The sequence below is a fragment of the Eleutherodactylus coqui genome, chromosome 2 (assembly GCF_035609145.1).
Source record: "Eleutherodactylus coqui strain aEleCoq1 chromosome 2, aEleCoq1.hap1, whole genome shotgun sequence".
Lineage (NCBI taxonomy): Eukaryota > Metazoa > Chordata > Amphibia > Anura > Eleutherodactylidae > Eleutherodactylus > Eleutherodactylus coqui.
In genome coordinates, this window is record NC_089838.1 from 294,070,122 (window position 1) to 294,096,622 (window position 26,501).

The window sequence follows — 26,501 nt, forward strand, 5'->3', positions numbered from 1 at the left end:
ACGTTGGGCCCAAAAGATAGTCCTGGAACTATCTTTTGCGCTGGAATATGTCAGCCGCTGTATGGGCTCCTATAGGAGCCAATGACAGCAGCCGGAGAAGGGAGGTGGGAGGGAGTTTAGCAGCGTGACTGCTAAACTCCCTCCCTCTTCTTTCCTCCCCTCCGGCTGATTCCAATGGGAGGGGGTTGGGGGCGGAGCGGAGCTAAATTCCCCTTGTCCGCAGCCAGCAATGAGAGGAGGCGGGACGGTGTGGTGGGAAGGAGGTGAGCCAGCGAGGGGGAGGGAAGGCTCAATGGCATGATAGCCTTGGCGTATATCCGGCGGGGCCCATGCCTTCTGAATGGGCGCAGAAACATTAGATTTGTGTGCCTGCTCACGAGTTTTTATTCCTCACATCGTAGCGTATATCAGCCAGCCGTGAAAATGGCGGCCGATATACGCTCGTGTAAAAGAGCCCTTAAGTTGTTGCGCATGTTGTTCACTTGTTTCTCTCGCTTGCTGTAATTTTACTTGCTTTCTGCTGCTCTTGTCCGAACGATTTCCGTTTTTTGGAGGCATTCCAGATCCAACACACTGAATCAAAAAGCATCTTATTTTACCACAGATTATACGTAGAGATGAGCGAACGTACTCCTTTAGGGCGATTTCGCACTCGAGCACCGCTTTTTTTGAGTAACTGACTACTCGGGCGAAAAGATTCGGGGGGCGTCGGGGGTGATCGGGGGGTTGCAGACGGGAGTGGGGGGGGGGTGGAGAGAGAGAGCTCCCCTCTGTTCCCCACTGCTACCCCCCGCTCCACCATAGTACAGTAAAAAAAAACTATACAAGTTTGCTATCGTAGTCATCATGTCGTGTTAGCATGTCGTTTGTCTTGCAGTTTGTGCGCCGTAAAAGCAAAACGCACTGAAAGATGGCAGAATGTCGGGGTTTTTTTTCATTTCAATCGAGTTTTTCAGTACATTATATGGTGCATTAAAAAGCATAATTGAAAAATACAACTCGTCCTGCAAAAAACAAGCCCCCTCATACAGCGACGTCGATGGATAAATAAGGGAGTTATGATTTTTTTTAAAGGGGGAGGAAAAGACAAAAATGGGAAAAAGGCGATTTTCCTGCTTAAGAATATCATGATTTTAATAAATCAGCTCATTCTAGTCTGAGATGGCCAGAACAGGGGCTGCAGAGGAAGAATTTCCTGCACCTCCCTCACCCCACTCCATTCTAGCCTGCTTAGTAGTGAACACACTTAGGGAGCCCAGAGGGAGAACCTCCTTTCTCCCACTACACTCTAGCCACAGCTCTGATGCCCCAGAGGCCCCGCCCATCACGTGACATCATCCTACCAGCAGCAACTCAATTCTAAAAAGAACTTGGTGAGAACCCCGTAGCTGTGGAGACTAGACCGTGGGGGTGAGAGCCGGGTGGGAGTTGTAGTCCTAGGAGGCCCTTCCTGAGTACGGTGGAACTACAAATCCCAGCTACTTCTGTAAGTTCCTACAGCAGGCAAGTAGTTGGTAGGGCATGCTGTTTCTAGTAGTTCTACTACTAATGTAAAGGGGTGTGATGCAGTCTAATAACGGATAGTGCTGGTGGTGATGATAGCACTACGGCCCCCTTCATACGAGCGAGTGCGCATTTGTTTGTGCATGAGCGTTGCATTTTTGCAAAATGAACAATGTTTTTTTTTGCGCACATCGGCGTATTTTACCGGACTTTACACAGAAAATCAAAGCATTCTATATACTTTTTTTTGCATGACCGAAATCCGTTAATATGAATGAACCCGTGGAAATCAATGAGTTCTGTTCTCTCCGTATCGGTCACACACATTTTTGCGCTTGTCACGTTGGCCTTAGAGTTGTAGCGTATTGTATAAATGACGCCATTTTGGGATTTATAATATGATATAATATTTTAACCTTTTTGAGGGTTAAAAAGAAAAACGTTTTTGTGGGTTTTGCTTTTAGCGATATTTGCCGTGTGGTATAAATGGCGGACTTTGTCCTAGTAGTTAGTCTGTATTTACGCGGGTGATATGGACATATGTAATATGGATGGACGCGGCACAAGTCCTGTTTATTTATACACCTGGCCCATTTCTCACTTGGACAGAGAGTCTGCGACACAAAAAGCGTAGGTTTTTTTTCCCTTACAAGAAAAAATAATTGCATCGGAGTTGCAGGTAGACACGATTTTCAAGCGAGGGCAGTGCGATGTATTTTTCCTAGTGAAATAACATGCAATTATCACATATATATTGTTGTAATAATAATAATATAAATGTTTCTTAAAGCAGCCTATGCAAATATATATGTATGTGTGTGTCTATATATCTCCACCTTCATAGCTAGCAGTAAAATGGTTAACTGGCTCATTCTTAGGGCTATTTCAGACGATCGTATATCAGCCGCGTATTCATGCTGGGCCGATATACGGCGTCTCTCTCTGCAGGGGGGGGAGCCTGGAAGAGCCGGGAGCAGTGAGCTCCCGCCCCCTCTCTGCCTCCTCTCCACCCCCTCTCCGCCCCTCTGCACTATTTGCAATGAGGGGAGGCGGGACAGGGGCGGGGCTAATTCACACACCTTAGCCCGCCCCCGCCCTGCCTCCTCTCATTGCAAATAGTGCAGAGGATTTGGATTCTCAACAAGGATGGGTGAAAGATGCTATTTGGGGAAGTGGATTGCAGAAATGACTAAAAGTACAGTTTCATTTAGCCAGTAGAACATACCAATACAAACAGATGAAATGCAAAACATACACACACTCGCACATATATGCATATACATATATATACAAACACACACACATATATATATGCATATATACACACCCACTTATATATAATGTTTTTATTGTGTGTATATACATATATATGTGTGTGTATATGTATATGCATATATACTAGAGATGAGCGAGTACACTTGTCCGAGCTTGATGCTCGTTCGAGTATTAGGGTACTCGAGATGCTCGTTACTTGAGTTGAACACCACGCGGTACTCGAGTCAATTGCATTTCCTTCCCAGCATGTTTAGCACCATTTTCTAGCCAATAGACATGCAGGGAAGGCATTACCACTTCCTGCTGTGACGTGCCAGCCCTATACCACCCCCACAGTAGTGAGTGGCTGGGCCGATCAGGTGACCGTGGCGTACTGAAAGTGGCCCCGCCCGCGGCTCACCTCAGACGCATGCTGGCAGAGGTTAGGGAAAGTGCTGAGGCTTATACAGGGAAAGTGTTAGAGTAGGATCCAGTCTTCAAAAACCCCAGCGGTCCTTCTTAGGGCTACTCATTTTCATAGTATGCATTACTGTTGTGGCTGGCTGGGAGCAGTAGTGCACCATTTACATTTTTTTTTCATCTCGGGCTGTACAGGCCATTTCAGCTATAGCGTTCTCAGTCTGCAGTGTATTATACAGAGTTTAGGGAAAGAGCTGCTAAGATAGGGACAGTGGTAGTGTAGGATCCTGTCTTCAAGAACCCCAACGGTCCTTCTTAGAGCTACATCTGACCGTGTGCATTATAGTTGTGGCTTGCTGGGAGTTGTACTGCATCCATTTTTGTATTACACATCTAGGCCTGTTGCCAGCCTTTCAGTAATAGCGTTCTCAGTCTGCAGTGCCGTACAACCATGCTCTCACCATGAAACTGCACTCTAACATTTCCTAACCTACTGCAAACAACTTCATTTATACCGTTCTGTGTCTGCAGTGCATTAGACACAGAGTGTAGGGACACAGCCACTTCTATAGGGAAAGTTATACACTATACAGTCCTGATCCTCCATGCAATAACCCAAAAGCTTCTTCTTAAGGCTACCTCTGACCGTATGCATTATAGTTGTGGCTTGCTGGGAGTTGTAGTACATCCATTTTTGTATTACGCATCTAGGCCTGTTCCCAGCCTTTCAGTAATAGCATTCTCAGCCTGCTGTGCCGTACAACCAGCTCTCATAGTGAAACTGCACTCAAATATTTCCTAGCCTACTGTGAATGACTTCATTTATACCGTTCTGTGTCTGCAGTGCATTAGACAGCGGTCTCACTGCTAAACAGTACTGTAATATTTCCTGAGCCACTGCAAAGTATTTCAGCTCTGCCGCTGTGCAGAGCGTCTCACAATACCCTTTCCTTGGAGGGGTTGAGATAGCCGCAGTTACCAGCACTATCCACTGGCTTTAGAGTCTTCTCCCACTCCACACAGCCTCTATTATCTACAAGTCTCTGCGAACGGTAAATTAGGTATCAGCGCAAGACAGCGAGTTAATTTTTTCAAGTCACAGCATAGAGCCTCCGCTATCTACAAGTCTCTATGTGCAGTGAATTAAGCCACAGTTCTCAGTGCTGTACAGTGGGGTAATTTATTTGGGCCCTGCTCTATTCTTAATCCGTCATGATGAGGAGTAGGGGTAAGGGTCGAGGACGTGGACGCGGACGTCCAAGTGAGGGTGTGGGCACAGGCCGTGTTCCTGGTCTTGGTGAATCACAGCCGGCTGCTGCAGGATTAGGAGAGAGGCAAGTTTCTGGGGTCCCCAGCTTCATATCACAATTTACGGGTCCACGTGGTAGACCTTTAAAGGGGTTGTCCCGCGCCGAAACGTCTTTTTTTTTTTTATTCAATAGGCCCCCCGTTCGGCGCGAGACAAACCCAAGGGATGGGTTAAAAAAAAAACAGTTTAGTACTTACCCGAATCCCCGCGCTGCGGCGACTTCTTACTTACCTTACCAAGATGGCCGCCGGGATCTTCACCCACGATGCACCGCGGGTCTTCTCCCATGGTGCACCGTGGGCTCTGTGCGGTCCATTGCCGATTCCAGCCTCCTGATTGGCTGGAATCGGCACACGTGACGGGGCGGAGCTACGAGGACCAGCTCTCCGGCACGAGCAGCCCCATTCACCAGGGAGAAGACCGGACTGCGCAAGCGCGTCTAATCGGGCGATTAGACGCTGAAATTAGTCGGCACCATGGCGACGGGGACGCTAGCAACGGAGCAGGTAAGTGAATAACTTCTGTATGGCTCATAATTAATGCACGATGTACATTACAAAGTGCATTAATATGGCCATACAGAAGTGCTGAACCCCACTTGCTTTCGCGGGACAACCCCTTTAATGCAAGCAGAGCAGTGTGAGCAGGTCCTGTCGTGGATGGCAAAAAATGTGTCCAGCAATGTATCGACCACAAAGTCTTCTACGCAGTCCACAACTCCCGGCCTAGGGACTGCAACTCTGAATCCTCTGGCTGCTGCTCCTCCTTCCTCCCAGCCTCCTCACTCCATGAAAATGACATATTCTGATGAGCAGGCAGACTTTCAGGAACTGTTCTTGGGTCCCTCACATGAGTGGGAAAAAATGGTTCCTCTCTCACCTGAGGAATTTGTCGTGACCGATGCCCAACCTTTGGAAAGTTCCCGGAGTCCGGGTGATGAGGCTGGGGACTTCCGGCAACTGTCTCTAGAGCTTTTTGTGGGTGAGGATGATGATGAGGCACAATTGTCTGTCAGTGAGGTAGTAGTAAGGGCAGTAAGTCCGAGGGAGGAGCGCACAGCGGATTCGGAGGAAAAGCAGCTGGACTATGCGGTGACTGACCCCACCTGGTTTGCTAAGCCTACTGAGGACAGGGCTTCAGAGGGGGAGGCAAGTGCAGCAGCAGGACAGGTTGGAAGAGGCAGTGGAGTGGCTAGGGGTAGAGGCAGGGCCAGAGCGAAGAATCCCCCAACTGTCTCCCAAAGCACCCCCTCGCGGCAAGCTTCCATGCAGAGGGCTAGGTGTTCAAAGGTGTGAATGTTTTTTAGTGAGAGCGCGGACGACCGACGAACAGTGGTGTGCAACCTGTGCCAAGATCAGCCGGGGAGCCACCACTACCAGCCTCACCACCACCAGCATGCGCAGGCATATGATGGCCAAACACCCCACAAGGTGGGATGAAGGCCCTTCACCGCCTCCGGGTCACACCACTGCCTCTTCTTCTGTGCCCTAACCTTCCACACAGATCCAATCCCCCTCTCAGGACACAGGCACGAGCGCCTCCCGGCTTGCACCCACACCCTCACCTCCACCGTCCTCCACTCCATCCAGCAATGTCTCTCAGCGCAGTGTTCAGCTGTCGCTAACACAGGCGTTGGAGCGAAAGCGCAAATACGTCGCCACCCACCCGCACACACAAGCTTTAAACGTGCACATTGCCAAATTAATCAGCCTGGAGATGCTGCCGTACAGGCTTGTGGAAACGGAGGCTTTCAAAAACATGATGGCGGCGGTCTCGCGCTACTCGGTCCTCAGTCGCCACTATTTTTCCTCGTTTGCCGTCCCAGCCCTACACCCGCACGTCTCCCGCAACATAAATCGTGCCCTCACCAACCCGGTTACTGGGAAGGTCCACTTAATTACGGACACGTGGACAAGTACTGGCGGGCAGGGCCACTATTTCTCCCTGACGGCACATTGGGTGAATTTGGTGGAGGCTGGGACCGCTCACGTCCTACCCACACCCAGAATAGCGGGTCCTACCTCAGTGCTGGTATCTGCGGCGGTTTATGCCACCTCCTCCAAACCCTCTCTCTCCTCCGCCACCTCTACCTCTGAATTAAGAAGTGTGAACACGTCGCCAACAGTTTGTAGCACGCGGTGGGCAAGCGTCAGCAAGCCGTGCTGAAACTAACCAGCTTAGGTGACAAGAGGCACACGGCCCCCGAGCTGTTGCAGGGTCTGACAGAGCAGACCGACCTCTGGCTTTCGCCGCTGAGCCTCCAACCAGGCATGGTCGTGTGTGACAACGGCTGTAACCTGGTGGCAGCTCTGCAGCTCGGTAGCCTCACACGTGCCATGCCTGGCCCACGTCTTCAATCTGGTGGTTCAGCGGTTTCTGAAAAACTTGTCTGACCTGCTCGGCAAGGTGCGCCGCGTCTGCGCACATTTACGCAAGTCCACCACGGACGCTGCCACCCTGAGGACCCTGCAACATCGGTTTCAGCTGCCAGAGCACCGACTGCTGTGCGACGTGCCAACACGCTGGAATTCTACGCTGCACATGTTGGCCCGGCTGTACGAGCAGCGTAGAGCAATAGTGGAATACCAGCTACAACATGGGCGGCGTAGTGGTAGTCAGCCTCCGCAATTCTTTACTGAGGAGTGGGCATGGATGGCAGATATCTGCCAGGTCCTCGGAAACTTTGAGGAGTCTACCCAGATGGTGAGCGGCAATGTGGCAATCATTAGCGTTACCATCCCGCTGCTTTGCCTGCTGAGAAGTTTGCTGCAAAGCAAAAAGGCCGACGCTTTGTGGTTGGAACAGGAGACGGGGAATGACAGTATGTCGCTTGATAGCCAGACCACCCTCATGTCTATATCTCAGTGCGTTTTTGGAGGAGGAGGAGGGGGAGGAGCAGGAGGAGGAGGGGGAAGAGACAGCTGGGCACCCTGCAGAGGGTACCCATGCTGCTTGCCTCTCATCTGTTCAGCGTGTATGGGCTGTAGAGGAGGAGGAGGATCCTGAAAGTCATCTTCCTAGTGAGGACAGCGATGTGTTGCGTACTGGTACCCTGGCACACATGGCTGACTTCATGTTAGGCTGCCTTTCCCGTGACCCTCACGTTAGATGTATTCTGGCCAACACGGATTACTGGGTGTACACCCTTCTCGACCCACGGTGTAAGGAGAACCTTTCCACTCTCATTCCCGAAGAGGAAAGGGGTACGGGAGTGATGCCCTGGTGGAAAAAGTGATGCTAAAGTTCCCATCTGACAGCGCTAGTGGCAGAAGACGCAGTTCCAAGAGCCATGTAGCAGGGGAGGCACGGGGATCAGGCAGCATGTCTAGCACAGGCAGGGGAACACTCTCCAAGGCCTTTGATAGCTTTATGGCTCCCCAGCAAGACCTTGTCACCACTCCCCAGTCAAGGCTGAATCGGAGGGAGCACTGTAAAAAGATGGTAAGGGAGTACGTAGCCGATCGTATCACCATCCTCCATGATGCCTCTGCTCCATACAACTATTGGGTGTCAAAGCTGGACATGTGGCACGAACTGGCGCTGTACGCCCTCGAGGTTCTGGCCTGCCCTGCCGCTAGCGTCTTGTCAGAGAGGATGTTTAGTGCAGCTGGGGGAATCATTACAGATAAGCGTATCCACCTGTCAACTGCCAGTGCCGACATGCTTACACTCATAAAGATGAACAAAGGCTGGATTTCCCTAGACTTCTCTTCTCCACCAGCGGAAAGCAGCGGAACCTAATGATTATTTTCGCTGCAAAAGGAGAAAAAAACATTCTCTATCACCAGAAAAAAAGAGGGAATTAGCTTTGTCAATCACTCTCGAATATTATTACTCCTCCTACTACTACTCCTTCTCCTAAAACAGCATGTCATCACGCCGAACTGCCAATTTTTCTAAGGCCCAAAAGGCTCTGTTTATAATGTTTTTTTTACAATTTTTCAAAAGTATTGATACTTTAACAGAAACTAATTTTTTTCACAGGGTTGCCTCCAGGCTCTGTTACAAATTAAGCAACATCGAGCTGTATCTTTAAAAAGTGTTTATGAGTTTCACCTGCCCTCGCGGTTGAGCAATTTTTTAGGGGTGCACTTGTACTCTTGGTACACCAATTTTTCTGGCCCTCGCCTATACTGTTGTCTAACAAATTTTTCCGGCTTTCGCCTACACTCATGGTACACCAATGTTTCAGGGGTTCACCTATACTCTTGCTACAGGAGTGTTACAGGGGTCCGCCTATACTTTTGCTACAGAAATGTTACAGTGGTCTGCCCATACCTTTGCTACAGAAATGTTACTGGGGTCTGCCTATACGTCTGCTACAGGAATGTTACTGGGGTCTGCCTATATGTCTGCTACAGGAATGTTACAGGGGTCTGCCTATACTACTGCTACAGGAATGTTACAGGGGTCCGCCTACACTTTTGCTACAGAAATGTTACAGGGGTCTGCCTTGCCTGTGCTACAGAAATGTTACAGGAGTCTGCCTATACCTTTGCTACAGGAATGTTACAGGGGTCTGCCTATACTTCTGGTACAGAAATGTTACTGGGGTCCACCTATACTTTTACTACAGAAATGTTACAGGGGTCTGCCTATACGGTGGGTGCACAAAGACTTCCCATTGTGGTGTTTTACCTATCTGGCACAAATACACTGACTGACTAGGGCAAAAATGTGGGCCGAGGCCGAGGTCCTTGGCGGGGTGAAACTCTGCCATGTTTGGGCACTCTGATTTCTTCCTGTGTAATACCATCTTTGTGCACTGACAGCATAGGCAAGCCCAAGGAACTCAAATACACCTTGCGGTGTTGAGCTGTCTGACATCTACACAGAATGAATAGTGTGTGTGAACACATTAATTTCCCATTGCTATGTAACTCCCGGCACCTTGGGTCACACATGGTGGAGACTGGAACCGAGCCTGACCCAGGGCCCGCTCACATACTTCCCACACAGACTATTGCGGTTCCTACCTCGGTCATGGTTTCTTGGCCTTGTTATGCCACCTCCTCCTCCTGCTTGGGGTAAGGAGATCAGCACTGGGCAACATGTATTTTCTCTCGCGTTACCATAGTTATCTGAGACACTGGTTTGGGCCACACAAAAGGAGCGTTACTGCATTAATGAGACGTTCACAGCTGCACTAGCATCTGAGTCCTCTTTATGCCCACGATTGCTGAGGGTGTGAGCCGAGGTGGAGGTCCTTGGCCGGGTGAAACTGCCTTGTTTGGGCACTCTGATTTCTTTATGTGTAATACTTTCCTTGGGTTCCAGAGGCTCGTCTATGCTGTGGGTACACAAAGACTTCCCATAGCGGTGTTTTACCTGTCTGGCACAAATACACTGACTGACTTGGGTAGGGTGCAGAGTGCAGATAGCTTTCCCATTGCGTTGTTCAGCTATCTGACACCTACACAGAATGAATAGTGTGTGGGGACACATGGATTTCCCATTGCTATGTAACTCGCGGCACCTTGGGTCACACAAGGTGGAGGCTGGGACCGAGCCTGACCCAGGGCCCGCTCACATACTTCCCACACAGACTATTGCGGGTCCTACCTCGGTCATGGTTTCTCAGGCTTATTATGCCACCTCCTCCTCCTGCTTGGGGTCTGGGGATCTGCGTTGGTCGGCATGTATTATCTCTCGTGCTACAAATTACCAAAGTTATCCGAGATACAGGATTGGAGCATTCACAGGAAGCGTTAGTGATTTCATGAAACTTTCACAGGGTCACTGTATACCTGTGGTGGCTACTTTTGCGACACCTCCTGCTTCAAACCAATCTTTGGTGTTAGTATGTGCTGCTGCATTGTGGAGATGTGTAGAAGTGCTGGCACCTGAGTCCCCTTTATGCCCACGTTTGCGGCTCCTGACAATTTTGTGACAGAGGTGGCACGGGATTGGAATGATGATCGTACGTCAATTTATCATCAATTCTCAACAGCTTTGTGGGCTATCACCCACACTTTCAAAGAGGGTTGCTGCCTGGTCCTGCCAACCCTCTGCAGTGTGTGCCTCCGGTTCTTCCTCATCCAGTACGCACTTATAAATAGACATGAGGGTGGTGTAGCTATGAAGCGAGCGTGTGGCATGAGGGCAGCTGAACGCTGCGCAGGGAAACTTGTGTGCGCTGTGGACGCAGGGTCGTGCGGGGGGTTGGACAGCAATGCCAGCATGTAACCCAGGAGAAGGAGCAGCAATGTCACCCACAGGCAGTGATTGTCCTTGATTGCAGGCAGTGTGGTGCTTAGCTAAGATGTGCCAGCGTGTGTGCCTTGCTAATGAGACTTTGTCCCAAGTAAATTGTTAGGGGGGTGACCGCCAGACTCTTGCCCCCATTTTGGCTTAATAGTGGGACCTGGGAGCCTCAGATGCAGCCATGCATGCTGCCCCTGCCATTCCCTATCCATTTATGTGGTGTTTCCATGACTTTCTGATGTTTTCTGGTGTTTGACAAGTCATCAGCTATGCGGAGCATCGGTCCCATACAAAAATGCTCGAGTCCCCCATTGACTTCAATGGGGTTCGTTACTCGAAACAAGCTCTCGAGCATTACGAAAAGTTCGACTCAAGCAACGGGCACCCGAGCATTTTGGTGCTCGTTCATCTCTTGTGTGTGTTGTGTGTGTGTGTGTGTATGTATATGCGTATATATGTGTGTGTATGCATACACACACACACATATATATGTATATGCATATACATGCACACACACACATATATATGTATATGCATGCACACATACACAGTTAGTAGATTGAATAGTAGACTGTTCAGTTAGTAGATTGAATACAGAGAATATGGCAATTTATGTGAGGCAACTAGAAGAATGTATAATCTGTTACTAAATTGAAAATGATAAAGAATTTAAAAAAACAAAAGCTGCGCTGTGATTGGTTGCTGTGAGTAACAGTCACAGCTCGGCTCTCATTCCTCATAGTGCTGAGGTAACATGAAAGCTGTGCTGTGATTGGCTGCTACAGGGAATAGTCACATCTCGGCTCTCATTCCTTATAGCTCTGAGGTAGCGTGAAAGCTCCTTCACCCGGGGTAGTGAGCACAGTGCCGCTGGTCAGATAATGTTACCTAATCACCTGAACAGCGGCGCTCAGTACAGACTGCCATGTACCGTGTGTAGGAGTGCGCCAACAGCCAGAGACTTTGGAAGTGATGGGAGCGCTGTAGCTTCTGAAATTATTTTGGATACAATAATGCTGTGGACATTCCGCCCGTGTAAACATCCCCTAACATCCACATCTTTATTGAAAACATGCCATCATACTTTCTGTCTAATGACAACACATCCCAACACTAGGATTGCTGCGGAGTATTCCCCGGGTATCGCTCAACCGTGGGGATTGACTTGTTGAGCATAGACGCATCTAGCGCAGTGTACACGCTATAGGGGTGTATCTTTGGGTAATGCCCTCTGCCCATCTTCAGGGTAGTCACTTATCAAACTCTAGCTGTCTGTCATCACTTGTTTGTGGGCCCCATGTATATCCACCATCAATGAAAGATACTTCATGTTAGTAATATTCAAGCAAATAACAATATTACATAGCCTGATGACTGCCACAATCTGTTCCAGCCAACCAGACCGCATATGAAAACATTCGGGACACACATTGCAAGTATTCACATCTGCTCCCGGGGTTCTGCTTTCCTCATCAGTTTGGAGAGCAGGAAAGAGGAATCCCCGTGGCCGAACGGTTCCGTCTCTGCGCGGAGCCAAGCAACGCAATTGGACCCCATTGACTATAATGGGATCCGTCTACTTTCCAACCAACCAGCTGCCTGACTTGCAGCACTTTTTCTTCCAATGCTTTGAATCAGATCTGTGTTGGAACCTCAGGCCGGAGGCTTCGATACAGATGTGAAAGCGCCCTTATAGAATGATGGCCCGGCTGGGCCTAGTTGTGGAACCATAGTAGGGGTAGACAGGAAACGGGGAGGAAGGGCAGGGGAAAGGGGAGACCGTCTCCTGTGGGGACAGCGTCTGGAAGAAATAGAGGCTCTATCTGATGATGTTTTACAGAAATTGTTTTAAGGAGTCTGGAGGTCTACTTTTTTTCAAAGAAGGGAGGGTATGTTCTCTCCAAGGGGGCCAGACTCCGAAATCCATCCTGTCTATTAGTCATTATTGATAATTAAATACTAGGTCATTCGCGTTTAATTTCCGCAAAATCTACGAACATCTTATGACATGAATAGATGATAGTTCAGTAGCTAAGAATAAAAAGGAGATTGATCTTTGAGAATCTGGGGTAATACTTGCGATACATTTATTGAATAAAGCTTCTCAAGGATCTTTTTGTATCTTACCAAGTAGATCAGGGAATAAACTGTGATCCAAAGTCTTATAACTCGGGGGCCGGACCAGCAGATGTGGAGCATGTTACCTGGGGATGAGTATGCTCGGAAGAAATTTGATGGGTAACCTGGTATTGCGTTGGCGATTCTGGAAGGAACTAGATACCAGTGAAGTAAGATTTTAACCCCTTAAGGACACGGCCCTTTTAAATTTTTTTACATTTTTTTTCTCCCCTCTTTTAAAAAAAAATCATGTCTTTTGTTTAACCATCAATGTAGACATTTGGGGGCTTGTTTTTTGTGGTATGAGTTGTATTTTTCAATGGTACTATTTCAGTACATTAAAAACTTTTAAAAAATTGGAAGTGGAGAGAAATAGAAAAAAGAAACAAAATGTCACAATATTTGGGTGCGTCTTGTTTCTACGGTATTTGTAATTTTGGTTTTCTGTATGTTTCATTTTATTATGTTTTTAATCTATCTGTACCCAGTACTGTGACTGTAACGATGGGGAGCCCTCTACCTCTAGAGGAAAGAAGGTTTCTACAGCAACATAGAAGGGGGTTCTTTACTGTAAGAGCAGTGAGACTATGGAACTCTCTGCCTGAGGACGTGGTAATGGAGAACTAATTTTCTATCGGTCATGTGCAATACAGTTTTTTTTGTTTTGTTTTTTTTTTCTTTTTGAAGTTTTACGCCTATGTGATCACAAGAGTACAAGAGGTTTGAGTGTCAGGCTGAGCTCACATGGGCCAGTTGGATTCCACATAGTAAGACCTGCGATCGTTCACGGAAAATAATTGCAAATGATTGTGGAAGTTCGCAGATGCAAGCAGTTTTCCATGCAGATGTATGCTATGCACTGCGTGTCGTCTTCGTGGAAGAAAGCTCTCTTCCGCGTGGACCATATGCTCCAGCTGGCATTTTGGCTTTTTTATTGACGTTACGAGCGTTTCCACTGCTCATATGCAATGTTAATTGCGTATGGGTGATGGAACACTTGTATCCATTGCACTTTCATGGAGGTTGTCTGCCTGGAACACACATAAAAATAGAACACGCTGCGATTTTTACTTCGCTTGTGGGAACCGAAATTCCTATCCACACGTCTCAGCGCAGCTGCAAAAGTTTGTCTTTCAATTGGTGCGTATTACCGTGTGTCGTCTGCGTGGGTGCCGACTGCGAATTCCGCAATTTAAATCCGCCTATGTGAGCCTAACAATATTACATGTTATAGTCACTGATTACTTCAGAAGGGTCTGTTATCCGGGGATTATTCTGATGACCAGCTTAGAATCGTTAAGGAATTTTTCCTCCTAAAATTAGATAAATTGGCATCTACCTCGATGGGGTTTTTATCTGCCTTCGGCCGCCTGCAGACGGCCGGGTCGGATCCGGCTGCGAGAATCCTCGCAGCGGGACCCGACTTGAGCCCCTGCAGAAAGCAGCGCGGGCACTCACCTCTCCCGCAGCCCCGGCAGACTGGAGCTGGCGGCTGGGGAGTGAAGTTTCTGTGCGGGGCTCGCGATTTGTTTGCCGCGCGAGATTTTGCGCAGCCAAATCGCGTCCTTCTGCATAGGATTGCGTTTGTTAACACAATCCTATGGCAGCTTCCAGCGGCGGAATTTCCGCCCGTCTGCAGGATCAACATTAAGAGGCAATAGGCTGAACTGTACGGACATAACGTCTTTTTTTTTTCAGCTTTACATAAATACATTTAAAGGATCAGTTAAAAACGGAAAGCAGGCCCTAATATGAAAACAAAAGTCCGTACATCCCCTTTTCCCCCATGTGTCACCAGAGGCTGTATAGTGGAAGAGACAATTGTAACAGGTTGTGAGCTTTGCTCTCACTTGCAGCGTCCTCCTCCCTTAGGCCTTAGTCAGACGGGCGTTTTTTTGCGCGATTTGCGCATGCGCATGCGTCCGGCGATATTTTAAAAACCATTGCTTTGCAATGGTATCGGACACATGAGCGCTTTTTATGCGCTCGTCCGATAAATTATAGAACAGAAATCGCAGATCGCACCTATCTGCGATCTGCGATTCCTGTTCTCTTCTCTATATGCGCTCAATGGGGCCGGCGGCAGCAGCGCCGACCCCATTGAGAACATATAGAAGACAAATCATTCTTCTCTGCCACAGCTGTAACAGCTGTGACAGAGAAGAACGATGTTTGCCCATTGAATTCAATGGAGCCGGCAATACAGCCGGCTCCATTGAAAGCAATGGGCTGCCGGCGTGCGCGGGATGAATTGTCGGGAAGGGCTTAAATATATAAGCCCTTCCCTGCAATTCATCCAGAAAAGTGTTAAAATAAAAAAAATATACATACCTGCTCCCGGCAGCCGGAGTTCCGCGCGGCCGGCCTGCAGTGGGTGTGAGTCAGACCTGCCCCCTGATTGGCTCAGCGCTGAGCCAATCAGGGGGCAGGTCTGACTCACACCCCCTTCACACCCACTGCAGGCCGGCCGCGGGGAACTCCGACTGCCTGGAGCAGGTGAGTATGTATATTTTTTTTATTTTAACACTTTTCTGGATGAATTGCAGGGAAGGGCTTATATATATGTACTTACCTGATCCCTAGAGCCATGATCCTGTACTGCAGCCCCGCTGTGGTCCTGGCGTTTGTGCGCTGATGCCACTAGAACAGTCAATGACACTACAGCCTCTCACCCGCTACCATATTGCAAAACTAGAACGGACCATGGAAAAAGATCGAAAATACCAAAAGAATATCTACATGTGCTTCATCAACTACATCAAGACTACATCGACCATGACAAGCTATGGCAGGCCTTACAAGAGCCGAGCGTATCGGCACATCTAGTCAAGCTGATAAAATCACTTTATCGAGAAGCCACTGTGAGAACACAGTATGGGGGACACAGATTGGTTTGGGATCGCCAAGGCGTCCAATAGGGCTGCATCCTCTCACCCCTATTGTTTAACCTATATGCAGAAGTGATCATACGTAAAATGATCCTAGACCAATTGGAAATCGGGGTGAAAATAGATGGAAGAAACATCAACAATCTCCGTTGTGCGAATGACACAACTCTGCTTGCAGAAACAGAAGCCGGTCTGAAGCAGCTGATATGTAAGATGAAAACTGAAAGTGAAAAAATGGGCCTCTACCTGAACTGAAAGATGACTAAAAACATGACAACTGCAAAGGCCAAATTCAAATCAAAATTGACAATGAGGCCATAGATCACGTGCGAGACTTCATCTTCCTTGGTTCAAAAATTGACCAGGCTGGAGAATCTATTCCAGAGATAAACCGTGGGATAGCATTGGGGCGAAGTACGATGCTAAACATGGACATAATCTGGAAAAGGAGGGATATCGGCATAGCAACTAGATGCAGGATAGCGCAAACCACTGTATTCCCCGTAGCCATGTATGGATGTGAGAGCTGGACTGTGAAAAAAGCTGATAGATGGAGGACTGATGGGTTGGAGCTGTGGTGCTGGCGAAAGCTGCTGCGTATACCCTGGACGGCGAGAGAAACAAACGGAGAAGTGCTGAATCTTATAAGGCCTGATATATAACTGGAGGGTAAGAAGACCAGATTTGTGTATTTTGGCCATGTAATGCAAGCAGTCGCTAGAAAAATCTATAATGCTTGGACAGATCAGTGGCAAAAGAAGACCTGGCCGCCAAAGAACACAATGGCGGATACTGGCATGGATATCACACAACTGGAAGAAGCAGTGCAAAACTGAAAAACATGGAGGGAGCTCACCCTTAGGGTCGCTGAAGGTTGTGAACAACTAAACTGCTAACAACAAGCGCCTCTCATTGGGACATCATCTGGATCACAGCGGGGCTGTGGTAGGGAGCTGGTCAGTACACTGCCTTATTTTCATACAGTGGGCGCTAAACAAGGTATGTTTTGCTGTATCCTGACAACCCCTGTAATCTTTATCCCTTTATATCTTAATTGTTGCTAGTGTTTAATATACTGACATATTACATATATCCTTGGTAGTTAAACAGTTCAAAACTTTTCTTGGCGAGTCTTAGGTTTTAGGCGGAGAAATGCTGTATACTTGTAAGTGCTGGGAGTAATGCCGGGCCGTATGTGAGCGGCTGCAGAATATTATTCTCCAACTTTGTGCATCAAAGTGCAAAGCTTTTCTATCTAGAACTATCAATCAGGTTAAATGTCAATTTTTTTTCTCATACAGCAGAAACAGACCGAAACCCAGAATGGAGACATGAAGAAGCATGAGGTTGCTGGGGATACCAGAGGTAAGTACTTCTGTTTACTGCTGTAATGTAAGTTATGGCAATCATTTACAAAGTGGTTGTCCCACCATATCAACATATCTGTCCACAGGGTAGGTGATAAATGTTTGATTGCTGGAAACCCTAGGGCTCACAAGGGTGGACCGGATTCCACATATGGGAGGCCCGCAGCAGATTCAGTCTGTGAGCTCGGCCGGCAACGTTTGTGCGAATTTACTGTAATGCGGAATCTGCAATCAGTGACTGCGTGGAGGATCTGTTACAAACAATGGTCATTGAAAACCATGTAAATTCATTTCTTCGCTCACACTTGCAGACACGAATTGCGTATTCTGCGAACGGAGGAAAAATTGCAGCATGCTCTATTTTGCCACGGATCCCTTGCAGACTACCTCAATTGAAGTCAATGGAGGCTATCCAACCCGCAGAACATACGCGATTAACATTTTGTATAGGCCATGGGCACCCGTGTCATTGCTAAGCGACGGCATAGTAAATGGAGACATTAAAAAAAACTGTACTGTGCATGACCAACGGTGAGCTTGGCACAGTTATTCGCATTAGGAGGAGAAGAAGGTACGCAGTGTCACCGGCCAGGCTCACAGCCGGAATCTGCTGCAGGTCTCCCGCATGTGGAATCCAGTCTGCTTGCGTGAGCCTAACGTAACTCTGGAGTGAAGAGGTATTTCATTATGTTTGGTAGTATCATAGAGATGACTGGGGTGGCTTGACTGCTGCTCAGTTTATACAGGGACTCTCAGAACCTTTGTTCTCGTGATTGGTGGTTATTGCAGTCGGGAGCCCCAGCGATCAAATATGTAGCACCTATCTGCACCTAACGAGTTCCTAACCTGAAACTGGTGTCAATTCCTAGGTGCTGATTGGCCAAATCAACCACCCAAGAAGTTGAAGACCGAAGAGATGACACTTCCTACAGCGCAGTAAGATGCATACATAGGGGCCATGTTTAGTTGCACACTGACTAACTTAGAATCGCCTTCCACCCAGTTATAACACTTCTCTTGCTGTTTTTTTTTTGTAATCAGGTCCGCAGTTATGAACAATTATGGATGGCGAGGTGATACCAGCAAGATGTTCTCATGTAGCTTATGTCAATACCCCGGACGAGGAACAGATCATGGAACATTTCAACTCCTCTGAACACAAAGATATCCTTAAACATCTGGTTATCTTCTTTCCCCAACACAGACTGGACTTCCTGCAAGTGAGAGAGAAGCCTATGAATATGTCCTGTGCAGCTTCCCAATCCTGGCAAGGAAGTGGTTAACTGCAGTTTCTGTATTTCTAGGAATACTTTTTAAATGTGAAGGAGGAAATGTCCATGCAACAGAAGAACAGCGACATGCCGCCCATAAGAGACAAATTTAAAGGTATGACCGGATACTCTTAGCTGACACCTTGACTGTGATGCTTTCCTTGATTTTTATTGACGTTCTGATACACAGTAGGGGGATCGCTACTCTTGAATTTTGGTTATTTATGTCCTATTAAGACTCAGGCAGTTGGCGTAATATACAGAGCCTTGGGCATAAGTGCTATGGCTGCAGAGTATCCCTCAGTGTCAGCTGCGCTAGCTTTCTTCCTCACACCCAACCATCTCCACCACACTGAGCTTTGATGTCTGGCTATCAGCTCAGCCTGCAAAAAACAGATCTGATTGGATCACGGCAATCTCCTAACCCCCTTTACAAGTGCAGAGCAACCTCTTCTTTGGCACAGGCAGCCTGGCTGCTTTGAGCAGCTACTCAAGTTTCTTTCTTGTTCACTTTTATATATATATACTAGCTGATATACCCGGCTTCGCCCGAGTTAATTTGGTACTGGTGTTTATCTGGTGTTCACACGGAAAATCTTATGAAGTCGTGGTTACTTTAGAGATACCGGAAAAACATATGTTCACCATTTTGCATAGTCCTCTGCTTTACCCAGGAAACACCACGGGGAGGAAACCATGCGACGTTTCCTTTATATAAAATGACATCAGGAAGTCAGAGAATTAAATTCCATACGTAAAATTTGGACGCTAATTCTTTTGCACTTAGAATTGAATAATCGAGTTGGGACCCATTAGCTTTTCCTATTTATGACATACTCAATGCTCGTGCCAAATTTCACACTTCCATGATACCGGAAAGTGAGAAAATTACATTCCGTATGTAAAATTTGGACGCTAATTCTTTTGCGCATAGAATTGAATAATCGAGTTGGGACCCATTAGCTTTTCCTATTTATGACATAATCAATGCTCATGCCAAATTTCCCGTTTCTATGACACTGGAAAGTGAGAAAAATACATTCCATACGTAAAATTTGGACGCTAATTCTTTTGCGCATAGAATTGAATAATCGAGTTGGGACCCATTAGCTTTCCCTATTTATGACATAATCAATGCCCGTGCCAAATTTTAAGTTTCTATGACATTGGGAAGTGAGAGATTTAGATTATGTACGCTAAATTTCGACGCTAATTCTTTTGCGCATAGAATTGAATAAATGAGTTGGGACCCATTAGCTTTTCCTATTCATGACATTATCAATGCTTGTGCCAAATTTCACGTTTCTATGACACCGGAAAGTGAGAAAATTACATTCCGTACGTAAAATTTGGACGCTAATTCTTTTGTGCATAGAATTGAATAATCGAGTTGGGACCCATTAGCTTTTCCTATTTATGACATAATCAATGCTCGTGCCAAATTTCACGTTTCTATGACACCGGAAAGTGAAAAAATTACATTCCGTACGTAAAATTTGGACGCTAATTCTTTTACGCATAGAATTGAATAATCAAGTTAGGACCCATTAGCTTTAATTATTTATGACATAATCAATGCTTGTGCCAAATTTCACGTTTCTATGACACCGGAAAGTGAGAAAATTACATTCTGTGCGTAAAATTTGGACGCTAATTCTTTTGCGCATAGAATTGAATAATCGAGTTGGGACCCATTAGTTTTTACTATTTATGACATAATCAATGCTCGTGCCAAATTTCACGTTTCTATGACACCTGAAAGTGAGAAAAATACATTCCGTACCTAAAATTTGGACGCTAATTCTTTTGCGCATAGAATTGAATAATCGAGTTGGGACCCATTAGCTTTTCCTATTTATGACATAATCAATGCTCGTGCCAAATTTCATGTTTCTATGACACCGGAAAGTGAGAAAATTACATTCCGTACGTAAAATTTGGACGCCAATTCTTTTGCGCATAGAATTGAATAATCGAGTTGGGACCTATTAACTTTTCCTATTTATGACATATTCAATGCCCGTGCCAAATTTCCTGTTTCTATGACATTGGGAAGTGAGAAAATTACATTCTGTACGTAAAATTTGGATGCTAATTCTTTTGCGCATAGAATTTAATAATCGAGTTGGGACCCATTAGCTTTTCCTATTTATGACATAATCAATGCTCGTGCCAAATTTCACGTTTCTATGACACCAGAAAGTGAGAAAATTACATTCCGTACGTAAAATTTGGATGCTAATTCTTTTGCGCATAGAATTGAATAATCGAGTTGGGACCTATTAACGTTTCCTATTTATGACATATTCAATGCCCGTGCCAAATTTTAAGTTTCTATGGCATTGGGAAGTGAGAGATTTAGATTATGTACATTAAATTTCGACGCTAATTCTTTTGCGCTAGAATTGAATAGTCGAGTTGGGACGCAATTACTTTTCCTATTTTGGAGATAATCTATGGTTGTGCCAAAATTCATGTTTCTACGACATCGGGAAGTTGGAGAACTTTTGGCCAGTCAGTCAGTGAGTGAGTCAGTGAGGGCTTTCGTCTTTATATATATATATAGACTAGCTGATATACCCGGCTTCGCCTGAGTTAATTTGGTTCTGGTGTTTATCTGGTGTTCACACGGAAAATCTTCTGAAGTCGTGGTTACTTTAGAGATACCGGAAAAACATATGTTCACCATTTTGCATAGTTCTCTGCGTTACCCAGGAAACACCACGGGGAGGTAACCATGCGACGTTTCCTTTATATAAAATGAAATCAGGAAGTGAGAGAATTAGATTACGTACATAAAATTTGGACACTAATTCTTTTGCGCTTAGAATTGAATAATCGAGTTGGGACCCATTAACTTTTCCTATTTATGACATAATCAATGCTCATGGCAAATTTCCCGTTTCTGTGACACCGGAAAGTGAGAAAATTACATTCCGCACGTAAAATTTGGACGCTATTTATTTTGCGCATAGAATTAAATAATTGAGTTGGGACCCATTAGCTTTTCCTATTTATGACATAATCAATGCTCATGCCAAATTTTACGTTTCTATGACACCGGAAAGTGAAAAAATTACATTCCGCACGTAAAATTTCGACGCCAATTCTTTTGCGCTAGAATTGAATAATCGAGTTGGGACCCATTAGCTTTTCCTATTTATGACATAATCAATGCTCATGCCAAATTTCATGTTTCTATGACACCGGAAAGTTAGAAAATTAGATTCCGTACGTAAAATTTGGACGCTAATTCTTTTGCGCATAGAATTGAATAATCGAGTTGGGACCCATTAACCTTTCCTATTTATGACATATTCAATTCCCGTGCCAAATTTTAAGTTTCAGATTTAGATTATGTACGTTAAATTTCGACGCCAATTCTTTTGCGCTAGAATTGAATAATCGAGTTGGGACCAAATTACTTCTCCTATTTTGGAGATAATCAATGCTTGCGCCAAAATTCATGTTTCTACGACATCGGGAAGTTGGAGAACTTTTGGCGAGTCAGTCAGTGAGTCAGTGAGGGCTTTCGTCTTTATATATATAGACTAGCTGATATACCCGTCTTCGCCTAAGTTAATTTGGTACTGGTGTTTATCTGGTGTTCACACGGAAAATCTTATGAAGTCGTGGTTACTTTAGAGATACTGAGGAAAAACATATGTTCACCATTTTGCATAGTTCTCTGCGTTACCCAGGAAACACCACGTGGAGGTAACCATGCAACGTTTCCTTCATATAAAATGACATCAGGAAGTGAGATAATTAGATTACGTACATAAAATTTGGACACTAATTATTTTGCGCTTAGAATTGAATACTCGAGTTGGGACCTATTAACTTTTCATATTTATGACATAATCAATGCTTGTGCCAAATTTCATGTTTCTATGACATTGGGAAGTGAGAGATTTGGATTATGTACGTAAAATTTGGACGCTAATTCTTTTGCACATAGAATTGAATAATGGAGTTGGGACCCATTAGCTTTCCCTATTTATGACATAATCAATGCTCGTGCCAAATTTCCCGTTTCTATGACACCGGAAAGTAAAGAAATTACATTCCGCACGTAAAATTTGGACACTAATTCTTTTGCGCATAGAATTGAATAATCGAGTTGGGACCCATTAGCTTTTCCTATTTATGACATTATCAATGCTTGTGCCAAATTTCCCGTTTCTATGACACCGGAAAGTGAGAAAATTACATACTGCACGTAAAATTTGGACGCTAATTCTTTTGCGCATAGAATTGAATAATCGAGTTGGGACCCATTAGCTTTTTCTATTTATGACATAATCAATGCACATGCCAAATTTCACGTTTCTATGACACCGGAAAGTTAGAAAAATAGATTCCGTACGTAAAATTTGGACGCTAATTCTTTTGCGCATAGAATTGAATAATCGAGTTGGGACTCATTAACCTTTCCTATTTATGACATATTCAATGCCCGTGCCAAATTTTAAGTTTCTATGACATTGGGAAGTGAGAGTTTTAGATTATGTACGTTAAATTTTGACGCCAATTCTTTTGCGCTTGAATTGAATAATCGAGTTGGGACCAAATTACTTTTCCTATTTTGGAGATAATCAATGCTTGCGCCAAAATTCATGTTTCTACGACATCGGGATGTTGGAGAACTTTTGGCGAGTCAGTCAGTGAGTCAGTGAGGGCTTTCGTCTTTATATATATAGACTAGCTGATATACCCGTCTTCGCCTAAGTTAATTTGGTACTGGTGTTTATCTGGTGTTCACACGGAAAATCTTATGAAGTTGTGGTTACTTTAGAGATACTGAGGAAAAACATATGTTCACCATTTTGCATAGTTCTCTGCGTTACCCAGGAAACACCACGTGGAGGTAACCATGCGACGTTTCCTTCATATAAAATGACATCAGGAAGTGAGATAATTAGATTACGTACATAAAATTTGGACACTAATTCTTTTGCGCATAGAATTGAATAATCGAGTTGGGACCCATTAGCTTTTCCTATTTATGACATAATCAATGCTCGTGCCAAATTTCCCGTTTCTATGACACCGGAAAGTGAGAAAATGACATACTGCACGTAAAATTTGGACGCTAATTCTTTTGCGCATAGAATTGAATAATGGAGTTGGGACCCATTAGCTTTTCCTATTTATGACATAATCAATGCTCGTGCCAAATTTCCCGTTTCTATGACACCGGAAAGTGAGAAAATTACATTCCGCAAGTAAATTTTGTACGCTAATTCTTTTGCACATAGAATTGAATAATGGAGTTGGGACCCATTAGCTTTTCCTATTTATGTCATAATCAATGCTCGTGCCAAATTTCCTGTTTCTATGACACCGGAAAGTGAAGAAATTACATTCCGCACGTAAAATTTGGACGCTAATTCTTTTGCGCATAGAATTGAATAATCGAGTTGGGACCCATTAGCTTTTCCTACTTATGACATAATCAATGCTCGTGCCAAATTTCCCGTTTCTATGACATCGGAAAGTGAAAAAATTACATTCCGCACGTAAAATTTGGACGCTAATTCTTTTGCGCATAGAATTGAATAATGGAGTTGGGACCCATTAGCTTTTACTATTTATGACATAATCAATGCTCGTGCCAAATTTCCCGTTTCTATGACACCGGAAAGTGAGAAAATTACATTCCATACGTAAAATTTGGACGCTAATTCTTTTGAGCATAGAATTGAATAATGGAGTTGGGACCCATTAGCTTTTACTATTTATGACATAATCAATGCTCGTGCCAAATTTCCTGTTTCTATGACACCGGAAAGTGAAAAAATTACATTCCGCACGTACAATTTCGACGCCAATTCTTTTGCGCTAGAATTGAATAATGGAATTGGGACCTATTAACTTTTCCTATTTATGACATAATCAATGCTCGTGCCAAATTTTCCGTTTCTATAACAGCGGAAAGTGAGAAAATTGCATTCCGCACGTAAAATTTGGACGCTAATTCTTTTGCGCTAGAATTGAAGAATCGAGTTGGGACCCATTAGCTTTTCCTATTCATGACATAATCAATGCTCGTGCCAAATTTCCCGTTTCTATGACACCGGAATGTGAGAAAATTAGATTCCGTACGTAAAATTTGGACGCTAATTCTTTTGCGCATAGAATTGAATAATGGAGTTGGGACCCATTAGCTTTTACTATTTATGACATAATCAATGCTTGTGCCAAATTTCCTGTTTCTATGACACTGGAAAGTGAAGAAATTACATTCCGCACGTAAAATTTTGACGCCAATTCTTTTGCGCTAGAATTGAATAATGGAGTTGGGACTTATTAACTTTTCCTATTTATGACATAATCAATGCTCGTGCCAAATTTCATGTTTCTATGACACCAGAAAGTGAGAAAATTAGATTCCGTACGTAAAATTTGGACGCTAATTCTTTTGCGCATAGAATTGAATAATCGAGTTGGGACCCATTAGCTTTTCCTACTTATGACATAATCAATGCTCGTGCCAAATTTCCTGTTTCTATGACACCGGAAAGTGAAAAAATTACATTCCGCAAGTAAAATTTTGACGCCAATTCTTTTGCGCTAGAATTGAATAATTGAGTTGGGACCCATTCGCTTTTCCTATTTATGACATAATCAATGCTCGTGCCAAATTTCACGTTTCTATGACACCGGAAAGTGAGAAAATTACATTCCGCACGTAAAATTTGGACGCTAATTCTTTTGCGCATAGAATTGAATAATGGAGTTGGGACCCATTAGCTTTTACTATTTATGACATAATCAATGCTCGTGCCAAATTTCCTGTTTCTATGACACCGGAAAGTGAAAAAATTACATTCCGCACGTAAAATTTCGACGCCAATTCTTTTGCGCTAGAATTGAATAATCGAGTTGGGACCTATTAGCTTTTCCTATTTATGACGTAAACAATGCTCATGCCAAATTTTCCGTTTCTATGACAGCGGAAAGTGAGAAAAATAGATTCCGTACGTAAAATTTGGACGCTAATTCTTTTGCGCATAGAATTGAATAATCGAGTTGGGACCCATTAGCTTTTCCTATTTATGACATGATCAATGCTCGTGCCAAATTTCCTGTTTCTATGACACCGGAAAGTGAAGAAATTACATTACGCACGTAAAATTTGCACGCTAATTCTTTTGCGCATAGAATTGAATAATCGAGTTGGGACCCATTAGCTTTTCCTATTTATGACATAATCAATACTCGTGCCAAATTTCCCGTTTCTATGACACCGGAAAGTGAGAAAATTACATTCCGTACGTAAAATTTGGACGCTAATTCTTTTGCGCATAGAATTGAATAATGGAGTTGGGACCCATTAGCTTTTACTATTTATGACATAATCAATGCTCGTGCAAAATTTCCTGTTTCTATGACACCGGAAAGTGAAGAAATTACATTCCGCACGTAAAATTTCGACGCCAATTCTTTTGCGCTAGAATTGAATAATGGAATTGGGACCTATTAACTTTTCCTATTTATGACATAATCAATGCTCGTGCCAAATTTTCTGTTTCTATGACAGCGGAAAGTGAGAAAATTGCATTCGGCACGTAAAATTTGGACGCTCATTCTTTTGCGCTAGAATTGAAGAATCGAGTTGGGACCCATTAGCTTTTCCTATTCATGACATAATCAATGCTCGTGCCAAATTTCCCGTTTCTATGACACCGGAATGTGAGAAAATTAGATTCCGTACGTAAAATTTGGACGCTAATTCTTTTGCGCTAGAATTGAATAATCGAGTTGGGACCCATTAGCTTTTCCTATTTATGACATGATCAATGCTCGTGCCAAATTTCCTGTTTCTATGACACCGGAAAGTGAAGAAATTACATTACGCACGTAAAATTTGGACGCTAATTCTTTTGCGCACAGAATTGAATAATCGAGTTGGGACCCATTAGCTTTTCCTATTTATGACATAATCAATGCTCGTGCCAAATTTCCCGTTTCTATGACACCGGAAAGTGAAAAAATTACATTCCGCACGTAAAATTTCGACGCCAATTCTTTTGCGCTAGAATTGAATAATTGAGTTGGGACCCATTCGCTTTTCCTATTTATGACATAATCAATGCTCGTGCCAAATTTCACGTTTCTATGACACCGGAAAGTGAGAAAATTACATTCCGCACGTAAAATT

At 44.7% G+C, this 26,501-nt stretch overlaps 1 protein-coding gene across 3 annotated transcripts in view; it reads left to right on the forward strand.

The window, feature by feature from the left end:
- The first annotated feature begins 1,365 nt into the window (after positions 1–1,365).
- LOC136612717 (DBIRD complex subunit ZNF326-like) overlaps positions 1,366–26,501 on the forward strand; it is a 131,624-nt gene continuing 106,488 nt past the window's right edge. Inside the window, exons 1-5 of one of the 3 annotated variants that reach the window (XM_066593272.1) lie at positions 1,366–1,486; positions 16,998–17,061; positions 17,933–17,999; positions 18,105–18,283; positions 18,368–18,449. In XM_066593272.1, the coding sequence (XP_066449369.1) occupies positions 18,125–18,283; positions 18,368–18,449 (241 nt within the window). In that variant the 5' untranslated portion in view covers positions 1,366–1,486; positions 16,998–17,061; positions 17,933–17,999; positions 18,105–18,124. Of the gene's footprint in view, positions 1,504–16,997; positions 17,062–17,932; positions 18,000–18,104; positions 18,284–18,367; positions 18,450–26,501 lie in introns of all 3 variants that reach the window. The other 2 variants (XM_066593273.1, XM_066593274.1) reach the window with 2 other exon arrangements.